Source organism: Antechinus flavipes, chromosome 1 (genome assembly GCF_016432865.1).
Source record: "Antechinus flavipes isolate AdamAnt ecotype Samford, QLD, Australia chromosome 1, AdamAnt_v2, whole genome shotgun sequence".
Lineage (NCBI taxonomy): Eukaryota > Metazoa > Chordata > Mammalia > Dasyuromorphia > Dasyuridae > Antechinus > Antechinus flavipes.
The window spans coordinates 669,388,127-669,401,680 of record NC_067398.1 but is presented as its reverse complement, the minus strand read 5'-3'; the positions used below and the strand labels follow the sequence as shown (position 1 = coordinate 669,401,680).

The 13,554-nt window shown below is 41.5% G+C and overlaps 1 protein-coding gene across 8 annotated transcripts in view; it reads right to left on the bottom strand.

Moving 5' to 3' along the window:
- Positions 1–13,554, bottom strand: part of ABCA7 (ATP binding cassette subfamily A member 7) — a 52,318-nt gene that overhangs the window by 34,787 nt on the left and 3,977 nt on the right. For 7 of the 8 annotated variants that reach the window (XM_051972149.1, XM_051972145.1, XM_051972147.1 and 4 more), the window contains exons 2-8: positions 5,379–5,452; positions 5,148–5,241; positions 4,669–4,810; positions 3,619–3,731; positions 1,321–1,442; positions 618–788; positions 139–219 (exon numbers count right to left, since the gene is read on the bottom strand). In XM_051972149.1, the coding sequence (XP_051828109.1) occupies positions 139–219; positions 618–788; positions 1,321–1,442; positions 3,619–3,731; positions 4,669–4,810; positions 5,148–5,241; positions 5,379–5,444 (789 nt within the window). In that variant the 5' untranslated portion in view covers positions 5,445–5,452. The remainder of the gene's footprint in view (positions 1–138; positions 220–617; positions 789–1,320; positions 1,443–3,618; positions 3,732–4,668; positions 4,811–5,147; positions 5,242–5,378; positions 5,453–13,554) is intronic. The other variant, XM_051972144.1, reaches the window with a different exon arrangement.

The following is a 13,554-nucleotide window of genomic DNA, read 5'->3' as shown; positions in this document are numbered from 1 at the left end:
CCTTCACTCCTGCCCCGGGGTATCTGTGTCCCACTCCTCCCCCCCGCCGTTCTCCCAGCATCCTCCGGGGAAAGCATCCAGCCCTTGGTAGCCATCCTCACCCTTCGGGGTGGGGGGAGAACAGGGAGAGCCTCTTACCTCCCTACTGGTGGCCTCCCATGCCTCCAAGAAGGTGGCCACAGCCTTAGGGCTCAGCTGTCTCTGATTGGCCCTCAATGCCTACGAAGGGAAGGGGGATGAACAGGAGAGGCAGAATGATGGCAGGACGGATCAACGTGGGGAAACAGACAGGTGGATGGAAGGACTCAGAGATACAAGGACCGACAGACTGAGAAAGAGACAGGTGGAGGGAAAGAGAGATGGACAAAGGGAGAGAGACCGATAGTTGGAAGGATAGAGGCAGAATGGATGGCAGACAAAAGGACGGACAGATAGAAGGGCAGATGGATGTGGACATTGAAGGAAGGGCTTCCTTTCCTTCAGTCCCAGGACCAGAGGGAGGTCAGACATCCAGGCTTCTCGCTTCTCCCACAGTTCTCCCATCCCAGGGGCGGCCCTTCTGAAGCCCAGAGCCCCCGCCAGATGGACCCTCCGGCCCCCCGAGGCCCCAGACTCACAGCGAGCAGCCGCTCCGGGTCTGCCTGGGACAGGAAGCTGGCCCCGAGGGCTCGGAGCTCGGCCGGAGGGAGGGCACAGAGGCCTTCCTGCAGAGTGTCAGAGGCGCGGAGCCAGGTGCCCAGTAAGGAGGCGTTGCAGACCAGGTCCGGCAAAGGCAAGGCCGGAGGCAGCTGGGGAAGAGGCAGGTTAAGTGACCTCCCCAAACACAACTGAACATGGGACAGGATTTAAATGCAAACCCAGGACTCCATTCACCATGCCCCATCTCTGACTTTCTCTTAAATTGTATTTGCAAATGATGAAATTCTGCCTCTCTCTTCTCCCCCTCATCCCCATCAAAAAGAAAAAAAAAACTACCCCTATTATTTATAAACATTAATTGTCAGGCAAGACAGGTTTCCACAGGAAAAAGTCTCATTCTGAGTCCTTCGCTTCTCTATGGTGATGGCTGGGAGAACCTTTCACCATCAGGCCTCTGGAATCATGGGCGACTGGGTGGTCAGAGACCCCAGACCCTGCAGGGCTGTCTGTTCTTACACTTCAATTGCTCCGGCTCACAATGTTCGGCAGTTCAGATGCGTCTTCACAAACCCACTGCCACCGAACCCACTGAGCCTCTGTCCCTTTACACGCCCTCATCCTTGTCCCTCCCCATCCCCAGCAACATTCCGGCCCAGGCTTTGGGCCCCTGGCTCTACCTACCCCTTGCAAACTGAGCTGGGTGTCCAGGAGTTCCTCAGCCAGAGCCGGAGGCAGGGATGTGTTCTCCTGCAGGAACTTGGAGAAGGTCTCTCCTGGGAGTAGGTAGCTTCGGAGTGGCAGGGCTGAGGAGGAGAGGGTCCCAACCACAGGTCTTACAGACAGACAGATATGGGTATAGACATTTTGTTTTTATACATAACAACATATAAACAACAGATAAATTATATGTCACATATAATGTATGATACATAGCATAATGTAATAATATATACTATGTATATAAAGATGTATGTATAAAGATATGTACATGTCTGTGTATATAAACACACATTATGTATTATATTATATGAAATATATATAAAATAATAAAATATTTTAATATATGTGTTTGGGGAAAGAGAAAGAGAATAAGCACACTTAACAGCTTGTGAGGCACTTTACAGTTTATAAAGTACTTTACATGCTATTCTACCATTTACAAGGTCCTAGATTACACTTTACAGTTTCAGAAAGCATTTTCCAAATCCATTCTTTCATTTTATCCTATCCATTTCTGTGAGGGAAGCAGCGCAGGAATAGTTACCCCTTTCATAGAAGGAGAAACTGAGTTTTAAAGAGAAGGTTAATAACCTTGCTGAAAGCAAATAAGTGGTAAAGCTGGAATTTGAATATATGTCTTTGGACTCCAAATTCCTTCTTTTCACTGCACTAAATTGTCTCATTGGGAAAGATCCAAAAAAGTCAGCCACTGTCTCCCAAGCACTCAAATTTTTTCTAACAACGGAACTGGGGAGAGGAAGAGATAAACATTTATGTATTATCTACTACATGCTAGGCCCTGTGCTAGATGATTTACAAATATTATCTTATTTGAACCTTGTTGGAATCCTTACTAACTGCTAAGTAATTAGAGTTGATCTAATCTTACAAGAAGTTGTTTTGGCCAGAACCTGAAACAAGGTACTAAGTAGAACTAATCAAGACAAGGCTTGTGTTCCCACCTTTACTCAAGGGAGTCCACACCTTAAAGCTCTCAAATGTTAAGAGTTCAAATGTTGGAGTTTGTTCTCAGAGGACAGCCGGTTTAGAGGCTTAGAGCCCTTCGGATGTCTCCAAATCCAAAGGTTCTGTCCTTCAGCCTCTGCCTCTGCTTTCTTCTGCCTCCAACAGAGATGGCTTCTGGCATAGCTCCACTGAAATCCGTCAAAAGTGTTCTCTGCAGCAGAGTCGTTTCTCTCGAGTCTAGCGCGATCAGCCAGCCAAGAGGAAAAAATGTATTCTGGAATGGCTGTCTCGCCTTATATGTGAACCTTCTGAGAGAATGGGATTATGGGTTTTCTCCCATAGTGCTCTCTGGCCCAAAGAGCTTTAAGGTGTGGTGTAGAAAGTGTACTTTTTGAAGCTAGCATACTTGTGAAGTCCAATGAGTAAAGGTGGGAACACAAGCCTTGTCTTGATTAGTTCTACTTAGTACCTTGTTTCAGGTTCTGGCCAAAACAACTTCTTGTAAGATTAGATCAACTCTAATTACTTAGCAGTTAGTAAGGATTCCAACAGAACCTCACACCAACCCTGCGAGGATTAAGTAATATTATTTTCCCTGTTTTACATTTGAAGAAACTGAGGCAAACTGAGTTACATGGCCTGTTTAAGGATGCTTTCAGAAAAATTTGGGAAGACTTACATGAATTGATGCAAAGTGAACTAATCAGAACCAGGAGAACATTGTTTACAGGTACAGCAAGATTGTATGATGGTCAACTATGAATGACTTAGCTCTTCCCAACAATACAAAGATCTAAGACAATTCCAAGGAACTTATAATGAAAAAATACTATCTACTTCCAGAGAAAAAACTGAGGGAATCAGAGTTTTTAGATTTTTTTTTAGGTACTTTAGGTAATAAATGCACTGTCTCACAAATTCTCTCAATTTTGCCCAGTGGTGACCTATTTATAGAGTGAGCCATTTTTCTTCTAGATAATTCTTTGTTTCCAGACAATTTGGGGTTCAGGTAAGACAGTGGGGGAACTCAAAACTTTAAAAAACATTTGTTTACATGCAATTGAGAAGAAAACAAAATAAAAATTAATTTAAAATAATGACCTGCTGAGGATCACACTAAAGTTAATGTGACTGAGGTTGGATTTGAACTTGGGGCTTCCTGACTCTAGGCCCAGCACTCTTGGATACTAAGGGCCTTGATCTGAGGGCCTCATGCCCACCCAAAGTCCACCCTCTGGTACTTACAGCCTCCTCCCCTCCCCCAACCACTTCCCCACCACCTTTTCCCCTCACCAGACCCCTGGAGCGGTTGTAGGGAAGGCAGCAGTTTCCTGAAGCTTCTAAGGGTCCTACGTGTATTGGGGCTGCTCAGCACCAGCTGGGCATCAGCCAAGAGCCTGGAGATCCTGGAAAGTGGGCATGAGGGCACTCAGAAAGAGAATGGCTGCCCCTAACTTATCCTAGTCTCTCTCCTGCCCTTCACCCCCCCAGACCCAAGCATTTTTTAAGTCTCCCCCCTAAACCCTGCAGTTCCCTACCCATTTGGCCCTTTCTGATCCCCCTCCTGCAGTGTGAATCCCCTTATCTCCTCTGGTTTAGACGAGTGCAACAGCTCCCACTGGCTTTCCTCCCCCAAGTATTGCTAGGCCATCAGCTGTGACTTGATGTTCCTAAAGCAGACTAACCATGTCACTCCCCAGCTCAAAAACCTCTGGTGGCTCCCTACTAGCTCTGAAAGACAATCCAAGCTTCTTTGTTTGGCGCTGAAGGCCTTACTTGTTCTTACCCATCATTCTTCCTCTTGTATTTGTGTGTGTGAGGCACGCTGGGCTGGCTAACTCTTGTGCACAATCTGTCATCTCTGTGCTCTACCACCAGCCCCTAAAGCTTTCCCTGAAGGCTCAGCTCAAGCCCCTCCTTCCATGGGGCCTTTCCTTGTCTCCCCATTTCCTGAACTCTCAGTGTCCTCCTGCCAGTGACTTCATTCTTACTTGATAAGGTTTTTTGTTGACTTATAAACGTCCCTGCGTGGCTTTTGTATTTGGATCCCCAGGGCCTAGCACATAGTAGGCCCTTAACACATGCATGTTCCTTGACCAATAAATGTGACTTGCCGGATCCAAAAAGGGCCTTAGAACCTAGAATCTAGACCCAGGACCCTGGTGCTAGAGCTTAAAACACAAAATTTCAGACCTGGAAAGGTCCTCAGAGCCCCTGCAGCCCCATCATTCAAACACAGGAACACTGGGGCTGAAGGGAACACGATCCCAAAGAGAGTGAGTGGAGCCCCCTGCCCTCGCCCTTTTTCCTTCCCCTCTCCCCACCTTGGTTCTGCTCACTCACAAGGATTCGTTGAAGTTGTTCAGGATGCCGGGGGTCTCCCCCGGCGTGGGGTACCGGTAGCAGGGGTTGTTCATGTTGCAGAGGATTCCCTGGAACCAGGGCAGCATGCCCGCCGAAGGCAGTGGCTTATTGGGGAAGTGGCCTGCGGACAGTGGATGCGTCAGGGCCCATCTGCTCTCTTCCACCCGCAGTTCCCCATCCCCAGCGAGTCCCTGGGACCCTGAGGGCAGTGCGCCTGCCCAAATACACAGGAAGGCAGGGGGTTGGGAGGAAAGGGCGTAAGGGACGTGGAAGCAAAAAAAGTAGATGGGAGCTGGGGATCTGTGGGATGGAAGACAAGGAGATGATGGAGTTGGGTGGGGGCAGGGGGTAAGAACTGGAGAGACAGAGCACGCTTAGGTTCAGAGAAGGGAAAATCAAGAAAGGGTTCCTGGAGAAGTGGGGGAAGGCAGAGGGCAAGGTTCTGGAAGCCGACTCACATTCATGGTGCTCGAAGGGCGGGTGGGACTGACGGACAGCAACCAGAATTAAAAACAGGAACAGGGGCCACAGCAGCTCGATGACCAGCTGTACCTGGGGGAGAGGGAGGCAGGGAGAGAATGAGGGGATTACCAGGAACCCCTCCAAGGCCCCTCCAAGATCATGGCTCAATAGATCCAGAAAGCCTCGCTTTAGGCTGGGCCCCTTCTTTCCTCCCTGCCCCCCATTACCGGCTTTCTCCTCCGATACGTGAAATTCTTCCAAAGCAGCAACATCAGCTGGGTGCAAAACGCCATGGTAGAAGCTAGAGAAAACATGGGAGAGGGTCAGGAATCAGAAGAATGGAACAGCAGGGAAGTGGATGGACAAAAATGTCAAGGGTCAGGAGGTCAGACAAATGGACTGAAGACAGAGATATCAGGGGTCATACAGGCGAGGGGTCAGATGGGGTGGGAGGGCCAGAGGAGTTTGAGGAACAGAGCAATAAGGAGTAGAAATAGCCTGAGTGCCCTCCTCAACTCTACCCCATTCCCAGCCCAAGGAAGGAGCCAGGTTCCGGGGCCAGCCTTCCTTCCATGAGCCTGAAGCTGAAAAACTCACAAGTTTATTCATAGGAAATATGAAAATAAAATCATAAATGAAGGGAGTCTTGTCTCAAAACAAGATATGGAAAATCTAAAATTTCATCAATGAGGAGCTCCTTCAGATAAAGCAGATCATGTCCCTTCTATACTTTTGAGGAGTGTCTTTGCCAAGAAAACCCCAAATTGTGTCACAGAGTCAGACATGACTAAAGATGATTGAATGACAAACAATAATTCCTCCACCCAAAACTTTCTCTGCTACTTGGCCATTGCCCTGAAGTAAAGGTCTTCCTGTTAAGGTGGTGATGTGAAAGGTCCTAAGAGAACATAGTTCTCCCACAGAAATCCAGCAAAATTCTAAAAATACACCAGAAGGAATAATGATAAATAAAGCCACACAAGAAAGAATAGCAGAGTTTTCTCTGCAGGATAGTTGCCAGAAGCTGTGGAGTTCTGAGCAGAGACAGAGAAAAAGAATTAGCCAATACCCAATGGCGCCCCTGGGGCCTAAGCCAGTGAGACCTTGGCCCTGGAGGACAAAAGCAGCAAGAGACAGCCAGACCTCACTGGCCAGGGAGACAGAACCAGAAAGCCCCTCTGGGGTGGCCTTCTAGGAGCCTGAAGCCCAGTTTTATGCAAGAAGGAGACAGAGATGGGATAAAACAAAAAGGGCCAAAATATCCCAGTCACAGCAGGAAATAAAGCCAACAAAGTGCCTAGAGTCTAGGAGAAAGCAAAACTCTGGAGCAACTGGTACCAGGGACCCAGCAAAAGACCTGAAATCAGAGCTTCTGTTGGAATCATAAAAAGGACAGGACCAGAATAGCAAGCAGACATCCCTCAAACCTGGAACCTTGCAAAAGGCCAGCACAATCTATGACATCTGGGTAGGGCCTGTCAAAGTCACACCAGATAACTCCAGATAGAGATTTATGCAAGGGTTTATAGAAAGGCAGAGGCTAAAACCTGTGTTGAATCAGGCTACAAAGAGAAAGAGCCAGGATGCTGGCAGAGAGGAGGACCAAGTCTTGGCCAACAGATCCATAACTTTAGTATTAGCAGCATCCAAACTACAGAGGCAATAGGACCAGTCTAAACACACCAACTATCCCAGATACAGAAACGAGCAAAATGAGGGGGGAAAAAAACTAAATATATTCAAGAAACTCTGTGGATTAAGAGAATTTCATAAGGGAAACCCAAAAGAAAAGAGCGTCAGAAAATAAAAGCTTGGCCACAAGAACATTAAGAATTAAATTATAAGTGAAATTAGCATTCCTAAGAGGAAAAAAGGAAGGAGGAAAAAAAAAGGCAGAAAACCTTACCTAAGTATGAAGTCACTAAAAACCAGAATGAACACACCAGGATTCAAAGATTCTTAAAGATAGCAAAAAAATTAGGAAAGAAAAAATCAAAAGATGAGCTATGCATAAGGTAAAATGTCTACTATTAACAACAAAGTAATCTAGAAATCATGTCAAGGAGAAATAATTTAAGAATCACTGGATTTCCCCCAAATTACCATCAAACAAAACACCTAGACATAGTTTAAGAAATCATTAAAGAATATTGTCTAGATTTATTACAACTAGAGAATAAGGTGAAAGCAGAAAAAAATCTACTGATCACTTCCTGAAAGTAATCTCAAGAAGAAAATATCCAGAAATATCATAGCCAAAATCTGGAGCTTCCGAATCAGTGAAGAAATACCAAGTTAGATATAGAAATCTGTTAAATTTAGAAATAAATAGGTCGGGATAAAGAAAAAGGAGAGGGTGTTTAAGAAGGGTAGCATCAAAGCAGGAATAGTCTCAAGCAAAACAAACTTTCATTTTGAATAATGAACAGTAAAGAAGAAATAAAAAAGTAAGAAAGCATAAGAACTAATGATCAAAATCTGTACCAGTAAAAAGTGTAAGGACAGAGAAGTGGATTCATATTATTTCAATTGATAATCTTTTCTTTTATCACCTTTTTTGTGAAAATGGGGGCAAAGAGGAGGAAAAATTATAAAAGAATATCATAGAAGGAAATATAAAAGTAACCAGCATTACAGTGGATGTGAATGGAATGAACTCACTCAATGAAAACAAGAGAAAAGTAGCAGAATGTATTAGAAAGCAGAATTCAATAATATGCTTTTTATAAGAAGATTCCCAAGTTCAAATAAGTCACTAGCAAAAAACTTCATATACTTCAGATGGATTTTAAAAAGCAGAGATAGCATTCATGGTTTCACAGTCAAGATAATAATAAAAATAGACATAGTTAAAAGACAGAAGTAAGATGATGCTGAAAGTCATCACAGACAATGAAATAACACCAAAATTTCATATATATGTACATATAAATATGTGGATATGCACTAAATGTATTGGAATCTAATAATAATGTTGTTCATTCATTTCAGTTGTGCCCAATTCTTCATATCTCTTTTTGGGGTTTTCTTGGCAAAAATACTGGAGTGGCTTGCCATTTCTTTCTCCAGTTCATTTTTATAATTTACAGGGAACTGAAGCAAACAGGGTTAAGTGGCTTACCCAGGGTCACATAGCTTAATGTAAGATTCAAGCTGAACTCAGGTCTTTTTAATTCTAGGCTGATGTTCCCTCCACTAGACTGCCTAGCTGCCACTAAGAATTTAAAGGAAAATTTAATTGAATTACAGGAAGAAATAGCAGCAAAATTAGAATATATGGGGACCTTTAGACAGATTTAATAAAATAAACAAAGGAACCTTAAGGACCTGAGTAATTTTAAATTAGATATTATAAAACAATGGCAATTATTAAATGGGAATAGACAATAATATAGAAATACACATGTGTGAAAATGTAGATGTATACATAAAATGAATGTCTGTAATAAAATAACAAATAAAAACATAGTAATTATTATTATTATTTTTATTTTTGCTGAGGCAATTGGGGTTAAGTGACTTGCCCAGGGTCACATAGCTTGGAAGTGTTAAGTGTCTGAGGCCAAATTTAACTCAGGTTCTCCTGATTTCAGGACTGGTGCTCTATCCACTGAGCCATCTAGCTGCCCCTGAAACATAGTAACTTTTAAGTAACACTCTATAAGGAAAACTGTTGCTCATTATACATAGTGATATATCTATTTCTCAGATCTTCATCTGTACAAAAATTATCTCTGTCCTAGCGATAATAACCTCATAAACAAGTACGGGGGGCGGGGAATGTGTTGGTGGTCTTAGAGGCTGTGCCAAGGAAGACAAGCTCTGGTAATGATGGGCGTGAACCCTGAAGCTCTCCTTCAGGGCAGTTAATGCTCTCCCCCAATTGGAGATCTGGCCAGAGATGTGGTCACACCCTATGTTGAGTTGAAGATTAGCTGGGACCACTCCCAGTAGCTCAAACTCCCAGATAAGTAATTTTATTCAGTTGGAGATCTCAGAAACTCCAAGATAATCTCTTTTCAACTGGAAATCTGGGCCAGGAGGCATTGACAACACTGAAGGAATCTCATTCAATGGAAGCCCAAACTTCAGACAGCTAATAAAAGACAATTCTGAACTCCAAATCTCTGCAGAAGTCTGAAACGGGAATTAGCTTTGCCAAGGAAACTCTCTTGGCAAGGCTGCCTGCCAGGACTCCTGCCCACTGTGAAGATATTCTCTTCTCTGTGTTAACCTTTGCCATTTTTCCTGACAGGACCTTATCCACTGAGAAGTCTGTCTTCCTAGCAAAGTTGACTTCTCGGTGCCAATAAACTTCCCTTTTGCCATACAGATTTCGGGTTTGCAAATTCTTTCACATTGGACCTGCGCTGACCAGAAGGGATTCCCCACCCCAGTTCTCACTAGCACCGCATCAGTAGGTCCCACCAGCCTGAAAAGCTCTAAATAGTGCATGGCGTCAGAATGTGGATTTTTACAATTCAGAGACCAGCCCAGAAGGAAGTGTGAGGAGACTCATCAACCAATTTTTTAGTCACTACAACTCAGCAAGGTTTTCTACTAAGGTTGTCAGCTGTGGAATCTCTATCCAAGCAAATGATATGGTATAGCTTCTAGGGAAATACAGTGGTGGTTTTGGGGTCCCCTGATCTTAGAGGGCTTCTGTTCTGGCAATCTATCTGATTCTAAAGTCCTCTGGCTTTGCCCCACCCCCACCCCCAACATACGAATGCTATTGTTCTGACGATCTGTCTGATTCCGAGACCACTCCTCAGTTCATTGCTGACTGTCAGATAGATAAATCTGTTGGTCAGTGATAACCAAATTCTAGAGACCACTCCTCCATCCTACCTATGGGCCACAGAATTGGTATGTCAATGATAGAAAGCTGGATAAATGTATCTTCCTGCTTCTGTTTCTCTTCCAATTTCTTTTGGAAATTTAGCCTGCTTTGTAATGGTATTACAATTACAATAAACTTTTCCCTTTGACTAGGAAATGGGTTCAAGCCTGCAAATTCTTTTGAGACATCTCACAACACCTGTCTATAACCCCAAACTTTTGGGGTCCCCCTTTTCAATCTCAACAAAATCACTAGTGGAGGAGGTGGAGTTGGTGTTGGAGCTTTAGAATCAACGTCCTCTATTAACTGATTCTACCTGGTATTTTGGAAGCTAGGCAGTGCCACAGTTCACAAGTACTGGATTTGGAATCAGGAAGCCTTATCTTCTTGAGTTCAAGTTTAATCTCGGACACTTTCTAGCTTTGGTGACGCTAAGCAAATCAATTAACTATGCATGTCAGTTTTCTCATCTATAAAATGAATTGTAGAAGGAAATGACAAACCACTCCATATTTTTTGCCAATACAACTTCAAAAGGGCTCACAAAGAGTTGGACACAACTGAAATGACGGAACAATAACAACAAATCTGGTGTCTACTGTTTTAGCCCAATTTTTTTTTTCTTTTTATGGTGATCTGAGACATGATATTCTGGGAAACTGCCATTCAGGTTCATTTTCCTTCTCTCATTGCTCATTTCATTTGGCCTGTTAATCCAGTCTCATTGATTTTTTTTTTTTTTTTTTTTTTTTTTTGGCTACTGTAGCTCATGGCTCTGGGTCTCCATTTATTCCTCTTCTGGGCCAGGTTTCAGAAAATGTAGTCCCAATTTTTCTCTCTGCTCTTCCTTCTTTTTTGGGGGCATTTTTCAGAATTACTTCACTCGCAGGCTGAAAGAGGGTAATAACTGACTCTGAATTGATTTCTGTAATTTCAACTATTTTGGTCAAATTCAGCATGTTCTCGTGTCTCTCTCTCTCTCTCTCTCTCTCTCTCTCTCTCTCTCTCTCTCTCTCTCTCTCTCTCTCTCTCTCTTTCTCTCTCTCTCTCTGTCTCCTTCCCTCCCTCTCTCTCTCTCTTCTTCTTCTAAGAGCTTTTCCATTTGCTCAGACTTTTCTCGGTTCTTTTGTTTTTCATGAGCTTGTTGCTTTATGCCTTGAGCTTTTTTTTGATTCCTAGATGTCAGTTAATAAAAGCCCTTTCATATTTAAAAAAAACACTATTGATCCTCTTTGTCTTTATATCACCCACATTTCTCAAAGTACTCCATTCTTTCTCCTCCCAGAAAGCCATCCAATTTTAACAAAGAAGTAGAGGGAAATGCAGCAATTTTAACCAAAAAAGTCTGACCTATGCAGTATTCCACACCTAATAGTTCCCCATTTCTGTAAGGAAAGGTATGACTCCTCTACATTTATACTTTGAGATTGATAAGTCATTAAAATTTTCCTGAATTCAGTTTCAATAATTTTATTAAGATTATGATTTTTATTAATTATTAATTATTCTTTAATTTTATAATTAATTATCTTTTAAATAATATTTATTCTGTATTAATAATATATAATAATTTATATAAAATATATTGCACTTATATATAATTAATATGATAATTATATATTAATATATAATAAATACAAATAATATTTATCATTATTATTAAAGCTGAAATGATTCTTGGAAGACATTGAGTCTAATTAACCCTTATCATTTTACAGATGAGGAAACTGAGGCTGGAATAGGTTTAGCAGCTTGTCCAAGATCACACATTCAATAAGGAAAGGGAACATGTATTTATAAAGTCAGACACTATAATAAGCACTTAACAAAGAATTTGTGTTTGATCCTCACAACCACTAAGGTAAGTAGATACTATTATTCTTTCTCTCTCTCTCTCTCTCTCTCTCTCTCTCTCTCTCTCTCTCTCTCTCTCTCTCTCTCTCTCTCTCTCCCCCTCTCTCCAATTGAGGAAATTGTAATGGTTAAGTGTCTTACCCAGGCTCTCTAATCTAGTAAGCACTTAAGGCAGTATTTGGACTCAAGACTTCCTTACTAAAGACCTAGTACTCTAGCCACTACATCACCTGGCTTCTTTCAATTTTCCATTAACATTATTGTAGTCATTGTGAATTTTGTCTCCCTGGTTCTGCTTACTTCACCCTGAATCAGTTCTTAAGTTTTCTCATGCTTCTCCATAATCATCACTTCTTACAGAACAGTAATATTCCCTCACATTCATCTCCTACAACTCATTTATCCACTCCCCAAACAATAACCAACTACTTCATTTCCAATTCTTTGCTACTACAAAAAGTTCTGCTATAAAGATTTAGGGGCATACAGTACCATTCTCTTTCTCAACTGGTTTCCAAAAGCCATTTAAAAAAAATTAAATTGTCAATTTTTTTACCCCCATAGGTTTTAGATAACAGAGGTCAGTAAGCTCCGTGACAAGTTCTAGAGATAAGCCTCTCAATTATATTTGTTTCTGTTAAAGCTCTTTATCTTGTTTAGCAACATAAATGTGGGCTTTTCTGATATCCTGGGATGGCTTAGAACTATAGCCACTATCTTCTTAATATTTTCCACTCTTTCTCTCATCATTACTGGTGTTATGGGCAAAATATCTCCTCTTTATTTATGTATATGTGGGAGTAAACTACTACCAAAATAAATCTACCACAACACAAAAATTATAGAGTTTAGAAAAATCTGTTTTATTATACTTAAGCATAAGTTCAGAACAAAAATCTGAACCTCAATTAGTATTCTAATGAGGCTTCAGAGATAAAATTATGCCACAGTGACAGAAAAACAATTCTTTTACATGCTGCTATCTTGTAAGTTTTTCTTAGGCCATAAAAGTTAATGACAGATTCATAATCCTATGCTTCCTTCAATGTTACAACAATTGAACAAACTTAGTTTAGCAAAGTCATAATCTCATACATCCTTTAAGGATACAAACTTAATTAAACAGACCCTATAGGTAAACTAAGTCAGTTTAATACAGAATCAAATTACATTTAAAGGGTTCATAAATAGGCTAAAAGAGGAAGAAGAGGTTTACATGTTGAGGAAAGCTGAGAATTTTCTTCTGGCTTTTTTTTTTTTTGCCTCAGAAAAATTTAAGGTTGCAAATAAATATCCCACAGGATAAATTTCAGCCATTTCAACAACCTCTTAACTAAGAAAATAGTTTTACCCTTCTCTTAACATTATTATTCTGTGTATCAACTTTTGATCAAATAAGGTTAATATTAACAGAAAACAAGCTTTCAATTAACCAAAAGTTGCATAAGGAATGGTCCTGGATTCCAAATAACAAATTAACAAAAAGAAATTAAAAATTAAAAACTCCCATTACACTAGATCCACAAAAAAATTCTCTCCATAGAACTTAGCATAGTAGTTCTTCCATATTGCCCAAATTCTTTCTCTAATTCCTAAACTTAAAAAACAATCAAACATCCACTGTCTAAAGTCAATTCTGGAAAGTCCAATAGTTGAAATGACATCTCCAAGGTATTACTTTCACTGTTGTAGCTTTATCAATTTTA